The 18,734-nt window shown below is 44.1% G+C and overlaps 1 protein-coding gene across 2 annotated transcripts in view; it reads right to left on the bottom strand.

Moving 5' to 3' along the window:
• LOC109894575 (SAP domain-containing ribonucleoprotein-like) overlaps positions 1-18,734 on the bottom strand; it is a 64,026-nt gene that overhangs the window by 30,964 nt on the left and 14,328 nt on the right. For both annotated transcript variants that reach the window (XM_020488170.2, XM_020488178.2), the window contains exons 6-9: positions 15,466-15,539; positions 11,477-11,514; positions 11,361-11,389; positions 4,386-4,454 (exon numbers count right to left, since the gene is read on the bottom strand). In XM_020488170.2, coding sequence (XP_020343759.1) covers positions 4,386-4,454; positions 11,361-11,389; positions 11,477-11,514; positions 15,466-15,539 — 210 coding nt within the window. The remainder of the gene's footprint in view (positions 1-4,385; positions 4,455-11,360; positions 11,390-11,476; positions 11,515-15,465; positions 15,540-18,734) is intronic.

The following is an 18,734-nucleotide window of genomic DNA, read 5'->3' as shown; positions in this document are numbered from 1 at the left end:
GGAGCATTACAGATCTCGAACAGAGATACCCTTAAACAAACAATGCTCATGACGCAGCCAAACCTCCAGTGGAATGAGCTCTCAGGCCCTCTGAAGGTGGTAAATCCTTGCTATTATAGGCCACTATAATAGCATCCACTATCCAATGGGATAGGAGCCGGTGAGAAATGGGCCTCCCTGCGTGGGGAGGTGCCCAAGAGACAAAGAGCTGGTCACTCTTTCTAAGGACTCTTGTCCTGTCCATGTAGATGCTCCACAAGCGGTGGAGACGCCATTCCACCAAAAAGGAAAAAGGTGGTAGGTTGACAGCTCCAAAGTGAGTCTATTGTAAGTACTACTTACTTTAGGCACAAAAGCGGGGTTAGGTTGTCGGGTAACATTGGACAACCCAGGGGCAAAGTGCAGGCATGAGTGGTGGACAGACAGTGCGTGCAGCTATCCCACCCGCTAAGAGGATGTAATGGCTAAAAGTAAAGCAGTTTTAAATGAGATAAGTCTCACTTCCCCGCTTTCCAGCGGCGGCTGTGAAATGGCCTCAAGCACAATAGATAGGTCCCAGGATGGGACTAGCTTCTTGGATAGCGGGTGAAAGCGACGCCACCCTTCATAAAATGTCAGATAAGGGGGTGTCTCACCTCTGTACCGTAATTTAAGTTTATATAGCAGGCAGAGATGGTCCCACAGAAAGCAATGTACCTCTGAAAATGAGTACAGAAAGGGAGTAACCCGTTTCCGCTCGCATCATCTCTCAAACACACGCCACTCGTTGTCATAAAGTGAGTGTGTAGAAGGAGCCTAGCGCTCTGAATAGCCTCCACAACACAGAGCGGTAGGCCTGTCACAGTAAAGGGCAACTTCATCACTTTTTAACCTCATTTTCATTATCTCCAGCACAATATCAGGTCAACATGTGGGAAAACGTCACGTTTTGTAGAAGAAAAAAAAAAAGGTAAAAAGTTCATAACATTAAAAAAAAAGATATTTTTTTAAATAGTGATTTTCAAAACACAGATTCGGGGTAACGTGGGGAAAAAGCAAATACCCTCCCTTGGGCTAGAACTCAATGCAGGCTTTGAAAAAATATTTTTTTTTTCATTTTAATCCTAACCTGTGATTTCACAGAGAAGCATTTTCTTAACCTCTTAAAGGATAGGGGGCAGCATTTCTACTTTTTGATAAATAGCGTGCACAATTTCAACTTCCTGCTACTCATGCCAGGAATATATTATATGCATATGATTAGTAGGTGTGGATAGAAAACACTCTGAAGTTTCTAAAACTGGTTCAATCATGTCTGTGACTATAACAGAACTTATGTAGCAGGCAAACCCCAAGGAAAAACTGTTCAGAATAAAACAATTTTTCCCCCTCTGACAGTTCCCTCAATTGTCTTTGTCAAGGGAAATTAGATAGCGCCCATTTTACAGTTCCTACGACTTCCACAGGATGTCACCAGTCTTTGGAATTGGGTTGAAGTGAATCATTGGTGAAACGAAGAGGCACTTCCTGGTACACGTTACACTTTTGATAGTTACGCAAGAGGGAAAAAGGAGCATGTTTTGTTGACTTTCTCTATCGAATACAGTTTGCCCCGTCTACAATTTGATCGATTACTAACGTTTAAAAATACCTAAAGTTGGATTACAAAAGTAGTTATATACTATATATTAAATATTTTGGCAAAGTTTATAGGCAACTTTTGACATGTTTTGGAAAGCAGTTTTTTTCCAGATCAAACCTGCTTTATAAATGGACATTTTGGGTATACATGGACGGACCAATTGTGATTTTTATGGGACGTATTGGAGTGCCAACAAAGAAGCTTGTCAAAGGTAATGTTTTATATTGATTTATTTCAGCGTTTTGTGTAGCGCCGGCTACGCTAATTATTTTGTTTACAACTCGTTCAGCTGGTTCAGGGGGGGTGCATGCTATCAGATAATAGCTTCTCATGCTTTCACCAAAAAGCATTTTTAAAATCTGACATGTTGGCTGGATTCACAATGAGTGTAGCTTTAATTGAGTACCCTGCATGTGTGATTTAATGAAAGCTTGAGTTTTATCACTTTTTATTTGAATTTGGCGCTATGCATTTCCTGAGGCTATTGGCCACTTGAGACGCTAGCGTCTCACTATCCCTAATAGGTTTTAAGACTATTCTTATCTTTTTAACTACAGATCATATAAACACGCTGTGTTCATTAATGTAGACACTTGTTTGGTGCTGGAGATGAATATAAGGTTGAAAAATGGCAGAGCTGCCCTTCAAGATTCACCTTCTCACAGGCCAGGCACAAAGAGCCAACATGTACAGAAAATCTCTGTTTGCTTGGGAAAACAGATCCCTGCATAACGGTAACTGCCAGGGCTGGTCGTTCCCTCACTCTGGAGAGTGTGGGAAGAATCAGACAGAGGGGGGGGGGGGGGGGGGGGGGGGGCGTAAAGACGTCCACCCATAGTGACGCATCGTCGCTTGCCAGTGTAAAGAACAGTGGGCAGTGTGCATTTAAGCACAATGCCAAAAGATCTACGGACGCCTGTTCATATTTCTCCCATATTTGGGCCACTACAAAAGAGGTGAGGTTCCCACTACCCGTACAATGAATTCCCTCTGGACAACAAATCCGCTTCTGTATTCATTATGCCTTTCTGTGTGACTGTATGCCCCAGACTGAACACGAAGAGACATAGGCGGAATGACGTGACTCGCCTCTCTGACTGGGTGGCCCAGAAATCAATATTATTTATTCTGATATTCTGTTCTGTGTGGGCACCAAACAGCTCTTTATCGGATTGATCCTGAGACCAAGCTCTGCGAGGTAGATTGTAAGGATAGCCGTGTCTCTAACTGCTTGCTCCTGTTTGCGGGTACAGAGCAGGTAGTCGTCTATATACAGTACACAGAGATTCTGAGCCCCCTGCACCTCAGCGGGTTCAATGCCACCTCCACACATTGTTGAAAATCTGAGGGGCTAGTAATAGTCCAAATGGACCAGTGAGATACTTATAGGCCATGCCCTGAAAGGCAAACTTGAGAAACATCCTATGTGCTGGCAGAATGTTTGTGAAAATAAGCGTCCTGCAGATCGACAGAAGTGAAAGAATCGCCTTGACGAATGGAGCGAGACAGCACATTGTGCGTTAGCATACGGAACATGAACTTTTATCAGATGGCTGTTGAGGACCTGTAGGTCCGAGACAGGGCTAACTAGTAATTTGGTGCTTGGCTTACTTCGCCCAGTACAGGGACTGCAGTAGCTATAACTCTGGGAGAGAAGGTTCTGTCAGCCGGGTTGTATGTGTACTACATAAATATGTGCTATGTTTTCGCCGTAAAACATTTTAGAAATCTTGGTGGCTAGATGAACAAGGTGTTTATCTTTCATTTGAGCTATTGGACTTGTTAATGTGTAGAGGTTAAATATTTCTAAGAATATTTTTTGCGTTCTGTGTGCTACTGTGTCAGTTGAGCAGTGGGGGGAGGTGCCCTAGCGGGACGTGTGGTGCCAAGTAGTTTTTAAAACAATTCTGGATTTGCTCTTTTAGAACAAAAATACGAACAGTATAGGCCCTGGATATTCCAAGAGCTGATAGTTAATAATCTAATTCATAATAAGTGATATTCACTGGTTTGAGTGAAGTACATTGACAGTTCACATAAGGCAATCAAATCAATTTAAATAAATAAATTAGGTTCTAATCTATGAGTTTCACATGACTGGGAATAAAGGTATGTCTCTGCTGGTCACAGATACCTTAAAAAAAATGGTAAGGGCGTGGATCAGAAAACCAGTCAGTATCTGGTGTGATCACCATTTGCCTTATGCAGCGAGATACATCTCCTTTGCATAGAGTTGATCAAGCTCTTGATTTTGCGGCCTGTTGAATGTTGACCCACTCCTCTTCAATGGCTGTGTGAAGTTGCTAGATATTGGTGTGAACTGGAACACGCTGTCCTACATATCGATCCAGAGCATCCCAAACATGCTCAATGGGTGACATGTCTGGTCAGTGTTAAGGAAATGGAAGAACTGTGACATTTTTAGCTTCCGGGAACTGTGTAAAGATCCTTGCAACATGGGGCCGTGCATTATCATGCTGAAACATGGCAGCAGATGAATAGCACGACAATGGGCCAAAGGATCTCATCATGGTATCTCTGTGCATTCAATTGGCAACCGTGTTTCGTTGTCCGTAGCTTATGCCTGCCCATACCATAACCCCACAATGGGGCACTCTGTTCACTACGTTGACATCAGCAAACCGTTCGCCCACACGACACCATACAGGATAGAGAGAGCAATAGAGAGAAGAGAGCGATAGAGAGAAGACGAGCAGGTGTTCACATACTTTTGGTTATGTAGTGAATTCATGAGTCAGCTCACCGTTTTGGCGACAGAGGACACATTCATGCCAAAGCGCTCTGCCCGCTTCTTCAGGACCTCAACGCTGACCTAACGCCACAGAGGGAGGAGAGGTGTTATTTATGTGCTCCATAAAGACAAATCAGGTGTTCACAAACTCCTATTCATAACATCACAGTGAAAAAGTGAGGAAAACCAGATCCTGTCATCCTCTTACAAACAGAAAACCACAGGCTTGTTCTTCTCCAATAAACAGGGATGCAAACAGGTGAGGGTGAAAAAAGGTGACAATTTGCATATTACTTCATATTGTCAGAGAATAACAAGTACCTATTTGAACAATCTCAATACGCCTAACTTTCCAAACCACAATAGACAGAGAAAATTGTGTCCTGCGGTATTGGGGAGTTGGGCTCTTTGGCCTGGGTTTAAGGTTAATCATGACATGATCATCTCAGTCTCCCCAGACAGTTAGGATTTTCATATTTTCTTGTTGAGGACATGTATTTTCCAGTGGGTTTAATGAAGAACTGTAAGGTGAAGGTCTAGGCTATCTGCTAAATAACTAAATTATTTCAGCCAACATTAAAACAACTCTCTCATTTTAATATAATCTGACCTGCCATACACACACACACACACACAATTCATACCCCCCATTATTTTTACAAAAATGATTTTAATGCTCAAAATAATAAACAGTAACAGGCTCTAAATTGCATGACTTGGCTTGTCTATCTTCACATTTATTTTTAAACGTGGGAGGGGTGTGCTGCAATCCCTTGACATCGGTCTTTGCATCTAACTTCAGCCAGGCCCAGCTCCACTTGAACCTCAAACCTGACTCAAGCTTAGACAGTGACTCCCTCTCCTAAAACTCTATGATTCTGAAAACGAAAGCATAGCATAAATTACACTATTTAATAGAAAGATGCCAACAACACAGTATAATAATATGTACATTTGATTTTCTAATTTCCTACATAATAACTAGACTACCCACAGTGTGATGTGGTTTTGCCTAAGGTAAGTACTCAAACACGGCATCAGCGGGTACTTATTCATTGGTATCATTGTTAGAGTATTGAAACATTATGACTCCAGTATACACCGTTGTTGTGCAGCTGCCTGCGCTACCATGCTAGGTTTAGTAATAAAGTAACCAAGTTTATAAAGTTACTCCCTCGCCTCCTCCAATGCATATAAGTGTTCCGTGGATTATTAGACAGACATGTGAAGTAAGCTGAGGCAACACATAGTTAATGGAGGCATGCAGGTGGTAATGTTAGCTTGCCAACTTCCTGCCCACTTTTCATCAGAACCCCCACGTTTTTTTTTACAGCTCTACACGGTTCACGTGGATGACTGTTTTGAAATAAAAGCAATGAATATCACCGAAAAATGACAAGTTTGCATGCCTGCAAGGCGGTCGGAAGGGTGGTGGGGAGTGTTAAGGTTTCGGATTCCCTCACCCTTTTATCAGGGTTTATTTAATTTCTTATAGAAAAACAAAAAAATGGATGTTCTAAGAACACAACAATGCAAAAACCACACCAGGAGACCACTTTTGAGGTCTGGGAAAAATTTAGACATTTTTTATGTAGTAACCCTTTAATTCAAGTTTGCATGCACCTAGCACAGTTTTTTTGGTTAGCAGTGTTCCGTAGAGTACACTGGATTTATGCAAATAATCACAATCTCATTCTGTCAAGTAAGCTACTTTGTAGCTACCGGTAGTTAACATTTAAACGCCCACACCAGTAGAAATCCACTTTTTTGAGCTGAAAGATAATGGCCAGACCTTAACCATGTTGTTGGCGCCGACAGAGATTTTATTTTATGTACTATTTCTTACATTGTCCAGAAAATGTTATCACATACAGCCGGGAAGAACTATTGGATATGAAAGCGACGTCAACTTATCATCATTTCGACCGGGAATACATCTTTCCTAAAGGGGATCCTTTGTTCGGACCTCCACCCTGGACATACGATCTTATCCCAGAGGTCGACCCAAAACAACGCGGTCACCACAGGAGAGGCAGACGGAGCGGCCTACTGCTCGGACTCATTACCTGTATTAATGGCACCTGTTTGAACTTGTTATCAGTATAAAAGACACCTGTCCACAACCTCAAACAGTCACACTCCAAACTCCACTATGGCCAAGACCAAAGAGCACATGGCTCACTCGGGATACGTTGTCAGAGTCAGTACAGCCACCCGGTTTCTTCACGAATCGTGCCAATGGAAACAAACGTCTCTCTGGTAAGAAGAAGGGGGTGTATGCCTTATGATTAACGACTCATGGTGAAATCACAACAACATACAGGAACTCAAGTCCTTTTGTTCACCTGACCTAGAATTCCTTACAATCAAATGCCGACCGCATTATCTTCCAAGAGAATTCTCTTCGATTATAGTCAAAGCCATGTATATCCCCCCAAGCAGTTACCTCGTCGGCCCTGAAAGAACTTCGCTGGACTCTATGAAAACTGGAAACCATACATCCTGGGGCTGCATTTATTGTAGCTGGGGATTTTAACAAAGCTAACCTAAGATCAATACTCCCTAAATTCTATCAGCATATCGAATGCGCGACACGAGCTGGCAGAATTCTGGATCATTGCTACTCGAACTTCCGCAATGCACACAAAGCCCTAAGTGCCCTGGCTTCGGCAAATCTGACCATGAATCCATTTTGTTGCTCCCAGCCTATAGACAGAAACTAAAACAGGAAACGCCCGTGAACAGGTCAATACAACGCTGGTCTGACCAATCGGATTCCACGCTTCAAGATTGCTTCAATCACGTGGACTGGGATATGTTCCGGATAGCCTCAGACAACAACATTGATGTATACGCTGACTCGGTGAGTGAGTTTATTAGCAAGTGCATTTGAGAAAGTCGTACCCGCTGTGACTATTAAAACCTTCCCTAACCAGAAACCGTGGAATAATGGCAGCATTCGCGCAAAACTGAAAGCGCGAGTCACCACTATTAATCATGGCAAGGCGATCACGGATTACAAAAAGAAAACCAGCCCCGTTGTGGACATCGACGTCTTGCTCCCAGGAAAATGGGAGTGGTGTGGTGTCAGGAAAATAACTTCACTCAACTTCAACAAAACTAAAGAGATTTTCGTGGACTACAGGAAACAGCAGAGGGAGGGGGAGCAGGATGAAACAGCTGGGCTGCTGTGGAAAGGGGTTTATCAAAGCTGGAACTGAGACTGAAAAATAGCTTCTATCTCAAGGCCATCAGACTGTTTAACAGCCATCGCTAACATAGAGAGGCTGCTGCCAACATACAGACTAAAATCTCTGGCCACTTAAATAAATTTACTTAATAAAGGTATCACTAGTCACTTTAATAATGCTCACATATCCTACATTACTCATCTCATATGTATATACTGTATTCTATACCATCTCATGCATCTTGCCTATGTCGCACGCCATCGCTCATCCATATATTTATATGTACTGTGGCGAAATCCGCTCGGAGCCTTCACCGTGCGCTGCCACTTTAAGAGCGCATGAGCAGTAAGGAAGGAGGAAATAAAGAGAGCTCGTTCAGCTCTTTGGGGAGGGGCTATTGGGTGGCGCGACAGTTTGATTGTGTGTGCTGTGGAAGTTTTGTTTGTTTTCAGCGTTTGTAGTTTATAAAGTATTTAATTCAATCATCGGTGTGATCACTTTAGATCGTGGTTGTTTTTGTTTGGGACCGCGCCCGTTATGGATCGCATGGATTAGTAGCAACATTGTTGCGAAGCTTTAACATACAAACCATCGGACAGTCAGACAGTACACCGGCAGGCCTGAAGACCACAGCTAAGATTTATCTTTTTCTCTCTCTCTTTCTCTTCCCTCTCGTTCCAGTGCTTTACCCTGCAACAGACTCTCTATTTTTCAAATGCACTTCCCATTGAAGTTCATTAGAGCTGGACTATTATTGCCCTGCCAGAAGTATTTGGATGGACATTTTAGTTAAAAGGGAGGTTGCTTGCAAGTTGTGTATTGTTATGTGAACTGTATTGAGGTGTACTAATCACATGTGGCCGAGAAGACTTTGGACATTTTTAAGGCCTTTGTTGTGTCGATGAACACCCCCCACATTCATACCCTCTGCACTCATCCACTAGAAAATAATACAGATTATTGCAAATCCTCTGTTGATGACTGGGTTGGTTCTTGTATGAAGTTGCTGTTGAATTGCTCTGCCATTATTAGTATTAGTATTATCGTATGAGGTATTCTTGTTGGGGTTACCCCCTGTGCTGTGATGTGGGTTTTATATGGTGTGTATTCTCTTTTCTCTCCACTGGCTATCTGGAAAACAGGCTACACTCTAGGCAGTCTCTTCTGCTGATGTGTGTGGGTCTGGTAGTGGTACTCTCTCTATTCTACTCTTTTCCTTTCGGCTAATACCTGCCTGGCGCCCGAACAAAATCTTGTGCTTGGTGCTTTCACTCTAGTGGTAGCATGAGACGGAGTCTACAACCCACACAAGTGGATCAAGTAGTGCAGCTCATCCAGGATGGCACATCAATGCGAGCTGTGGCAAGAAGGTTTGCTGTGTCTGTCAGCGTAGTGTCCAGAGCATGGAGGCGCTACCAGGAGACAGGCTAGTACATCAGGAGACGCGGAGGAGGCCGTAGGAGGGCAACAACCCAGTAGCAGGACCGCTACCTCCGCCTTTGTGCAAGGAGGAGCACTGCCAGAGCCCAGCAAAATGACCTCCAGCAGGCCACAAATGCGCACGTGTCTGCTCAAACGGTCAGGAACAGACTCCATGAGGGTGGTATGAGGGCCCGACGTCTACAGGTGGGGGTTGTGCTTACAGCCCAACACCATGCAGGACGTTTGGCCTTTACCAGAGAACACCAAGATTGGCAAATTCGCCACTGGCGCCCTGTGCTCTTCACAGATGAAAGCAGGTTCACACTGAGCACGTGACAGACGTGACAAGAGTCTGGAGACTCCGTGGAGAACGTTCTGCTGCCTGCAATGTCCTCCAGCATGACCGGTTTGGCGGGGGGTCTGTCATGGTGTGGGGTGGCATTTCTTTGGGGGGGCCGCACAGCCCTCCATGTGCTCGCCAGAGGTAGCCTGACTGCCATTAGGTACCGAGATGAGATCCTCAGACCCCTTGTGAGACCATATGCTGGTGCGGTTGGCCCTGGGTCTCTCCTGGGTTCTTCCTAGTGCAAGACAATGCGTTACCTCATGTGGCTGGAGTCTGTCAGCAGTTCCTGCAAGAGGAAGGCATTGATGCTATGGACTGGCCCGTCCGTTCCCCAGACCTGAATCCAATTGAGCACATCTGGGACATCATGTCTCGCTCCATCCACCAACGCCACGTTGCACCACAGACTGTCCAGGAGTTGGCAGATGCTTTAGTCCAGGTCTGGGAGGAGATCCCTCAGGAGACCATCCGCCACCTCATCAGGAGCATGCCCAGGTTTTGTAGGGAGGTCATGTGGAGGCCACACACACTACAGAGCCTCATTTTGACTTGTTTTAAGGACATTACATCAAAGTTGGATCAGCCGGTAGTGTGTTTTTCCACTTTAATTTTGAGTGTGACTCCAAATCTAGACCTCTATGGGTTGATACATTTGATTTCCATTGATCATTTTTGTGTGATTTTGTTGTCAGCACATTCAACTATACAATGAAAAAAGTATTCAATATTCAACCATTCATTCAGATCTAGGATGTGTTATTTTAGTGTTCCCTTTATTTTTTTGAGCAATAAATAAATAAATAAATAAATATATATATATTATTTTGACCATTATTTTACAGAGAAGGGGCTAGCTACATCCCAATATGGCGACCTGAGCATGGACGAGTGGGTGTGTCGAAAGGAAAGTAGTGGGCGTGTGGAATGGAGTGGGTGTCAAAAGCTCTCTGCTATAGGTTAGATGGTTTTGACTGAGCTGTTTTTTTCTTCTTCAATTTCTTACCACGCAACTACCATACATTGAGCTACCATACCGTAAGAGTGGACTGGATGGATGAGTCAGTCATATTTCACTATTACTTTTACACAAATAATTGTACATTTTCAGTTATAAAACTGACGATTGTTTATTTTTTATTAAAAGTATTTTATGATGGGTGTACTGTTACTTCATTCGTTGTATGCGTGTGCTTACTGTAACAGTCACCCTGATATTGGCTAATGCCTACTAGGCAGCTATTTCCCACACCATTGCCGGACAGTAGTGCTTGTCAAGCGGGAGCGAATGGCACTGTGTCCCGGTGTTGCCGTTCATGGCTTCCCCATTGAGTAGTAGACTGTATGTAGGCTATATATATCATCTAGATGGTTATCAATATTAGTTATTTCTGGTGTAGGCTGCTATCCTATTTGGAGAAATAAAAAATGGAAGATGCCAAACTTTGGAAAAAACAATAGATGTCAAATATTGTCCAGTTTCCATCTGTGGCAAAGTTTTCCTAAATAAATTATTATGATAAATCCATCTACAGAACCAGCAATAGAGCCAGCTGGTTAGTCTTTTGAATACGGTGTAGTAAAACCCAGCAACAACAACAGATAACATTAGCTAGATAAGGTTAGCATGTTAACTACATACTCTGACAGCTGTCAAGTGGCCTTGTTGTTGATGTTTATCAACTCCACATGGAAATTCCCACACCCAATTCGTGAATATGTATATGTAGCCTTCGTGATTCTTCGTAGGTGGAACCTAAAAGTGCATTCCCTCTTTAGGACAAAAAATTGCTTCAAAATAGTAGGGGATACTTACTCTGGGGGGGGTCCTTTAATTGAGAAGGTTTTTGGGAAAGCCTTTCTATATTTTTTCCTGTTCCATATTATTTTGCCAAACTAATACAGGGGAAACACCAACATTGTCACAGCAACCTACAGTAAATTTGCTGATTATGTGAAGTGCCATTTTATGTGCAGGCATTGTCGAAATAGGAAAAATAAATATATTATATGAACCCCATTGATACTCACAGTTAGTTTACTATTTGCAACTGATGCACCTAATAGACAAAGAGAAAAAATATACATGAATTACAACATACAATTTTGACTGGTCATGCTGAAAAACCTATGAAAATCCAACTCACCTGGTTTGGAAGCCGGTGATAGAGCCGGTAAACCAAATCTGACAAACATCAGATAAATTCAATTAATATTCACTCTCACAGTCTACATCTTTTTAACATCCATTTTACTATCCTTTCGACAGACCAATATGAGTTGACCCTGGAGTAGATTATTGCCACATAAAATATGTATATTAAATATTATTTTTACACAACTACCTGACACTGTTCACTGAGTAATGATCAAAACTTGATTTTCAACCACAATATTTCATACATTTGAGGATATCAAGGGGTCATAAAAGTGTGAAACATTGCTGTTGCCTACATGCAAGATTAACAGTACATGACTGCTTTTACTTCATTTCGAATGTGAGTTATTACTATGCTATAAACTGTCTCCTGACAGCACCACTGAATAATTTTCAACTTTGAAACCACCCAAGTCCCATCTTGGAAGTGATTGGCCCCGGCGGGCCATGACTCATTATACCCTGAGGGTATAATACGCACTGCCCAGCCACTTTCACTTTATTCAGCCACCACTGTTTATCAAAGCCACCATTATCACCTGTAAATTCATCTTTTCCGTCTAAACTTCTCAATTTTAGACGGCCTACGCATTCGACCGAGCAGCGAAGACATTTTAGATTTGATTTAGATTCCTTCGGGCGTTGGTCCGTTTTGCAGCCTGAGTCAGCTAGCTTGCTACCCACTCTTTGCTAATGGTTTATCTAGCTATATAGCTAGCTAACGTGTCGCACTTGAGACCAAGGATTCTGAGGTAAATATTTTATAAATCACTTTCCCAATCACGCTCAAACAGTGTTCATAAGCTTTGAGTGTGGGTACCAGACAGATTCATTCAGGTTTTTCTGTTTAAAAAAATATTTTTCTCCCCAGGCTGAAATAACGTACAAGGCTCACATGTCGGGGAGGGACGGTCATGGAGAGTGTGCCCGATGCCTTGGACCAGAGAATGCAGAGGTGGCTCTTACGGACTCCTTCTTCTGTATCCATCGCACCAGGTTTCCCCTGCCTTCCCTTCGCCATCAAGTGGAGCTGATCTATATCTCTCCACAACCCAGCTCCTCCCATATAGCTCCACGGGAGTGTATGGACGAGTGGCCAAGATGCGGCGCTCCAAAACTTGACAGAGCCTCCACCTCAGCCCTTCCCCAAATTGCTGCTTCTTTCGAGGACGCAGCGCCCCGGGAGCTGAGAGACTTCCATGCCAGCCAGTGGAACGCCAATGGAGATCCTGGCTCAGAATGAAGGGTGACATAGAGGAGGACAAGGTGGAGATGCCGGCTGTCTATCGGATCTCTGACAAGGATCCTTACAACAAGGAGCTGGTGGAGGTCCTGGGCAGGGCTGTGACTAAGCTATGCCTGTCTTGGCCAAATCCACAACAAGCCCCTGAAACCATGCTGGCAGGGGCTTACTTCCCACCGTCAGTCACCGGCTAGCCAGCCAGCCCCCACAGACCCTGCCCCCTGTTCACAGATGTCAGGAATGAGTTGAGGCAGTCCTGGAAGAAGCCACAGACACGCTCTCCCATCCAGAGCTTCAACTCATGGTCCAGGATCGACACAGAGCCCGAGCTGGGGAATCTGGCCATGCCCCCGCACGAAGAAGCCTTTGCCGCGGAGGCTGTTGAGGTGTCAGGCTGAGAAGCCGCAGCTGTCATCCAGAGCATGCCGTATTACCGCTTACCTGGAAGAGAAGTCTTACAAGGTAGCCGCCCAGTCAGCAGCCATGCTGAACATCATGGTCCTCCTCCAGACCTACCAGGCCCAGGTCCTCCTGGACATGGAAGGGCAGGCTACTCCAGAGATGTACGTCGAGCTCAGGAAGGCACACTACACATGAGGTGTGCTGCCTAGGACGTGGGCAGAATCATGGGATTCTCGGTAGTGACACACCGCCACTTGTGGCTCAACCTCACTCAAATGTCAGAAACAAAGAATGCTGCAGAACGGGCATCGACCAAGAACAGACAGAGAACACACACTACACCGATTTTAAGGTTTCTGCACTGTGCCTGTGGGTTTTAGAATACATTTGAAGATTATTCTATTACCACCTTTCCAACAAGTCAGTTCATCAGATTTCTGCCCTGGTCAACTGTAAGTGTTGTTATTATGAAATAGAAACGTCTAGGAGCAACAACAGCTCAGCCGCGAAGTGGTAGGCCATAAAAGCTCACAGATAGGGACCTCCGAGTGATGAATCGTGCAGCGAGCAAAAATCGCCTGTCCTTGGTTGCAACACTCACTACTGAGTTTCAAACTGCCCCTGGAAACAAAGCTTGCCAGCATTGGACTCTGGAGCAGTGGAAACGCGTACTCTGGAGTGATGAATCACCCTTCAAAGTCTGGCAGTCCGACAGACCAATCTGGTTTGGTGGATGGCAGGAGAACGCTACCAGCCCAAATAGATAGCGCCAACTGTAAAGTTTGGTTGAGGAAGAATAATGGTCTGGGGCTGTTTTTCATGGTTCGGGCTAGGCCCCTTGGTTCTAGACATTCTAGACAATTCTGTGCTTCCAACTTTGTGGCAACAGTTTGGGGAAGGCCCTTTCCTATTTCAGCATGACAATGCCCTCGTGCACAAAGCGAGGTCCATAGAGAAATGGTTTGTCGAGATTGGTGTTGAAGAACTTGACTGGCCTGCACAGAGCCCTGACCTCAACCCCATCGAACACCTTTGGGATGAATTAGAATGCCGACTGCCAGCCAGGCCTAATCGCCCAACAATTAGGGCTCAACCTCAATAATGCTCGTGGCTGAACGGAAACAAGTCCCGGCAGCAATGTTCCAACATCTAGTGGAAAGTCTTTCCAGAAGAGTGGAGGCTATTAATAGCAGTAAGGGGGGACCAACTCCATATTAATGCCCATGATTTTGGAATGAGATGTTCGAGGAGCAGGTGTCCACATACTTTTGGTTATGTAGCGTAACGCAGCTTTTATTTCTATTGTTTTTTATTCGTTTTTTTCCTGTAAAGCACATTGCGTTGCATTCTATGTCTGAAATAAAGCTTCATTTAATTTAATTTGAGAACGAGAAAAGAACATGCTGCTGAATGCTCCTGTCACAGTATCTGGGCTCTTCGGTCCTTTCGTGGAGACCATCACACACAAATTTGAGCAGCAACAGGAAGGCTCTGCAGCCTTCAAGGCTATCATGCTCTGCAGGCCTCGGGCTCGACCTCATACATCAATCGCCAGGGCGGAGTCCGCTCAATGGCCATGCACCAGGTGGCATCACGGATACATGCTGTGGGCATACACACACACCTGCACTCACTGTCAGCAACGCACATTGCAGGTATATTGAATCCAGGTGCGAACCTATTGTCGAGGGGCAAGCCTGAGTCTGCAGAGTGGCGTATCCACCCACAGGTGATAGAGGCGTTTTGGTGCCAGTTCAGAGGACACGTAGATCTGTTTGCATCTCAAAGTGCAACACAATGCCCTCTTTGGTATTCCATTCTGAACAACAACCCGGGAGTCCCATAGGGCAGCGCACAATTGGCCCAGCGTCGTCCGGGTTAGGGGTGGCTTTACTTGGCTCATCGTGCTCTAGCGACTCCTTGTGGCGGGCCGGGCGCCTGCCGTTAGTTGAACTGTGTTTTCACCGACACATTGGTCCACATTAAGCAGGCGGATGTTACTGAGCGCAGTTTGGCGGGTCATGTTTTGGCAGATGCATTACTCGACCTTCAGGTCTCCTGAGCCCGTTGTGGAGTTGAAGCGATGAGACAAGATCATAATTTGATATGATGAAATTTGGGAGAAAAGGGGAGATAAAACACAAAATGTAATAAATGATTATTCAGTGGTGCTGTCTGGAGACAGCTTATAGCATAGTAAGAACTTGTTCGTCCTTCGTAAAACCAGGGTTGTAGTACAACCCATTTGTTTTAACCAAAATATGTATAACCCTAGTTTTATCCAAAGTCAACATATGATCCATTATAATGTGTAATTCGGTCCAGGGGCTCACCTGGCAGCGCGGGCCTCTTTCTTACTATCAGCAGTAGCAGGCAGGTTGAAACGCTCTGCCCTCTTCTGCAGCTTCTGTGATGGACACAAATAGATACAAGTTAAATATTCATGCTACTAGCGAACTTGTAACATTGTATGAAATATTCTGGGCCCTACGAGTTTCCCGCGCACAGACACAGCTTTAGGCTATTTGCGCAAGGGATAAGAAGCAGTGCTTGACTTGGGCAGGAGCTCACCGAAGCTGAGTACCGGAACCTCAAACCTTTTCCTCAAAGAATATTGGCTCAAAAGTATTGTGGAGCTCCTGCACCTAAATAGTCACTGCCCCCAAAATGAGTACCGGAACCTATTTCAATCCAACTCAAGCACTGATAAGAAGTAATCAGGTAGGACAATTTTATGACGAGTTCTTATCGAAAGGGAGAGAGACAGGAAGATTTTTTAAATACATTGAGGAACTACTGTAATTCTCAATGGATGTAAAAACAAGACTGTTTGCGGTGAAGAAAACATTACTTTGAGAAGCTCCACAGGTTATTAGTAGTGGTGCATTAAGCCAATCAGAAATACCAATCAGACCCTACACATCACGTCTACATTTGCGCAGGCCAGGTAGCCTATAGGCCTACTTCCATGCGTGCGCATCCTTACTCAACATTTACAGGAGCGCTCAAAACAAAAAACAATGACTAAATTGACAAAAAATGTTTCTCACAAGTGCAGCATAGGTTGTGCACACTGGGTGATAATGTGACAGGAATAATAATATTGCTAACAGAAATGACCGTAACCAAAGTAACAAACACTGTAGATTAGAAATGGTAGGAATTAACGGTAAATGTATTACTGGTAATATATGTAATGAGGAATTGATATACACTAACAATTAAAACACAAATAATTCACACAGTGAAGTTAAGAAACAATGAATGTGCACAAATTGGCAGGAGACAGCGCATTCTGAAGAGAGTAGCGCATTGTGCATCTGGGCGCATGATCAATCCGACGTCTGCACTGGCCATGCAGCAATCACGGTGATACGGACTCAGCAGAAGTCAGGCCATTCATACTTCCTGCGCTTCGCGGAGCAGTGCAGAGCTGTTGTGAATTTGTGTTTCCTACATGATGTACCGCCCCCACCTACCATCAACCAATCATGTCAATGCGGCGCTATACAGAGCTCTCTGCATTGTTACAACATTTGGGAGGCGCTTTGGCAACTGCATGCCTCCGGAGGCTCCGCAATTGCGTCACACCCTCCATATGGAGCCACCTACCACATTTTCCAATCAAGCATAAACTGGCATTTAGTCTAGGCCTCCGCAATGCACTAGTTCACCAAGATGAACGCAAATATAAATATATGTATATACAGTACCAGTCAGTCAAATGTTTGGACACTTCTACTCATTCAATGTTTTTCTTTATTTTTTACTATTGTCTACATTGTAGAATAATACTGAAGACATCAAAACTATGAATAAACAAATGGAATCATATAGTAACCAAGAAAAGTGTTAAACTAATCAAAATATATATATTTCAGATTCTTCCAAGTAGCCACCCTTTGCCTTGATGACAGTTTTGCACACTCTTGGCATTCTCTCAACCAGCGTCAGGAGGTAGTCACCTGTAATTAACTACAATTAACAGGTGTGCCTTGTTAAAAGTTAATTGTGGAATTTCTTTACTTCTTAATGCGTATGAGCCAATCAGTTGTGTTGTGACAAGGTAGGGGTGGTATACAGAAGACGGGCCTATTTGGTAACAGACCAAGTCCATATTATGGAAAGAACAGCTCAAATAAGCAAAGAGAAACGACAGTCAATCATTACTTTAAGACATGAAGGTCAGTCAATGCAGAACATTTCAAGAACTTTGAAAGTTTCAAGTGCAGTCGTAAAAACCATTAAACCCTATGATGAAACTGGCTGTCATGAGGAACGCCACAGAAAAGGAATAGGGCTGTTGCAGTGACCGTATTACCGCCACACCTGGAGTCACGAATCATGAAGGCAGTCAAATTCCACATGAACTTTTAGTCATGTAATTAGGCTTTTCCAAGCTCTGATGCTGCTGGTTATTAGTAACCTACCAAACTTGCTAACTGCCTGGTACTCAGCACTCTATTGTCTCTCTAAATCACTCTGACATCAATGCTAATGTATTTGAAATTCTAATCAAACACTTCATGAGTGCCCATGAGCTCATGTTGCACAACAGTTTTATAGGCTATGTAATTGCGTGAGAAAACAGAGTGATGGCCGCTAATAAAAATATGAGGATCCCATCAGCTTTCTATAGGCTACGCCTACTGTATTTATTTCTCAACTTTCCTAATATTAAGCACATTGCTTATATTTACAACAGGAGTACAGCCTACCTGCCTGGCATGAAAATAAACCATGGGGAAAAGCGTCCTCCATTCGCCCCGAGCGGCACAGCGGTCTAAGGCACGGCATCGCAGTGCTAGAGGCGTCACTATAAACCCTGGTTCGATCCCAGGCTGTATCACAACCGGCCGTGATCGGGAGTCTGATAGTGCACTTCCCTATTGGCAGTGTCATCCAGGCTAGGGGAGGGTTTGGTCGGTAGGCCTTCATTGTAAATAGGAATTTGTTCTTAACTGACTTGCCTAGTTAAATTAAGGTTTTTAAAAAATGTATATGTAAAGACAAGATTAAATCTAGAAGTCTGATAGGTGCCTATCACCTATCACTTGTGAATTATATACACTGCTCAAAAAAATAAAGGGAACACTTAAACAACACAATGTAACTCCAAGTCAATCACACTTCTGTGAAATCAAACTGTCCACTTAGGAAGCAACCCTGATTGACAATAAATTTCACATGCTGTTGTGCAAATGGAATAGACAACAGGTGGAAATTACAGGCAATTAGCAAGACACCCCCAATAAAGGAGTGGTTCTGCAGGTGGTGACCACAGACCACTTCTCAGTTCCTATGCTTCCTGGCTGATGTTTTGGTCACTTTTGAATGCTGGCGGTGCTTTCACTCTAGTGGTAGCATGAGACGGAGTCTACAACCCACACAAGTGGCTCAGGTAGTGCAGCTCCTCCAGGATGGCACATCAATGCGAGCTATGGCAAGAAGGTTTGCGGTGTCTGTCAGTGTAGTGTCCAGAGCATGGAGGCGCTACCAGGAGACAGGCCAGTACATCAGGAGAAGTGGAGGAGATCATAGGAGGGCAAAAACCCAGCAGCAGGACCGCTACCTCCGCCTTTGTGCAAGGAGGAGCAGGAGG

Source organism: Oncorhynchus kisutch, linkage group LG1 (assembly GCF_002021735.2).
Source record: "Oncorhynchus kisutch isolate 150728-3 linkage group LG1, Okis_V2, whole genome shotgun sequence".
Taxonomy (NCBI): domain Eukaryota; kingdom Metazoa; phylum Chordata; class Actinopteri; order Salmoniformes; family Salmonidae; genus Oncorhynchus; species Oncorhynchus kisutch.
This window is presented reverse-complemented; position numbering and strand designations above follow the sequence as displayed.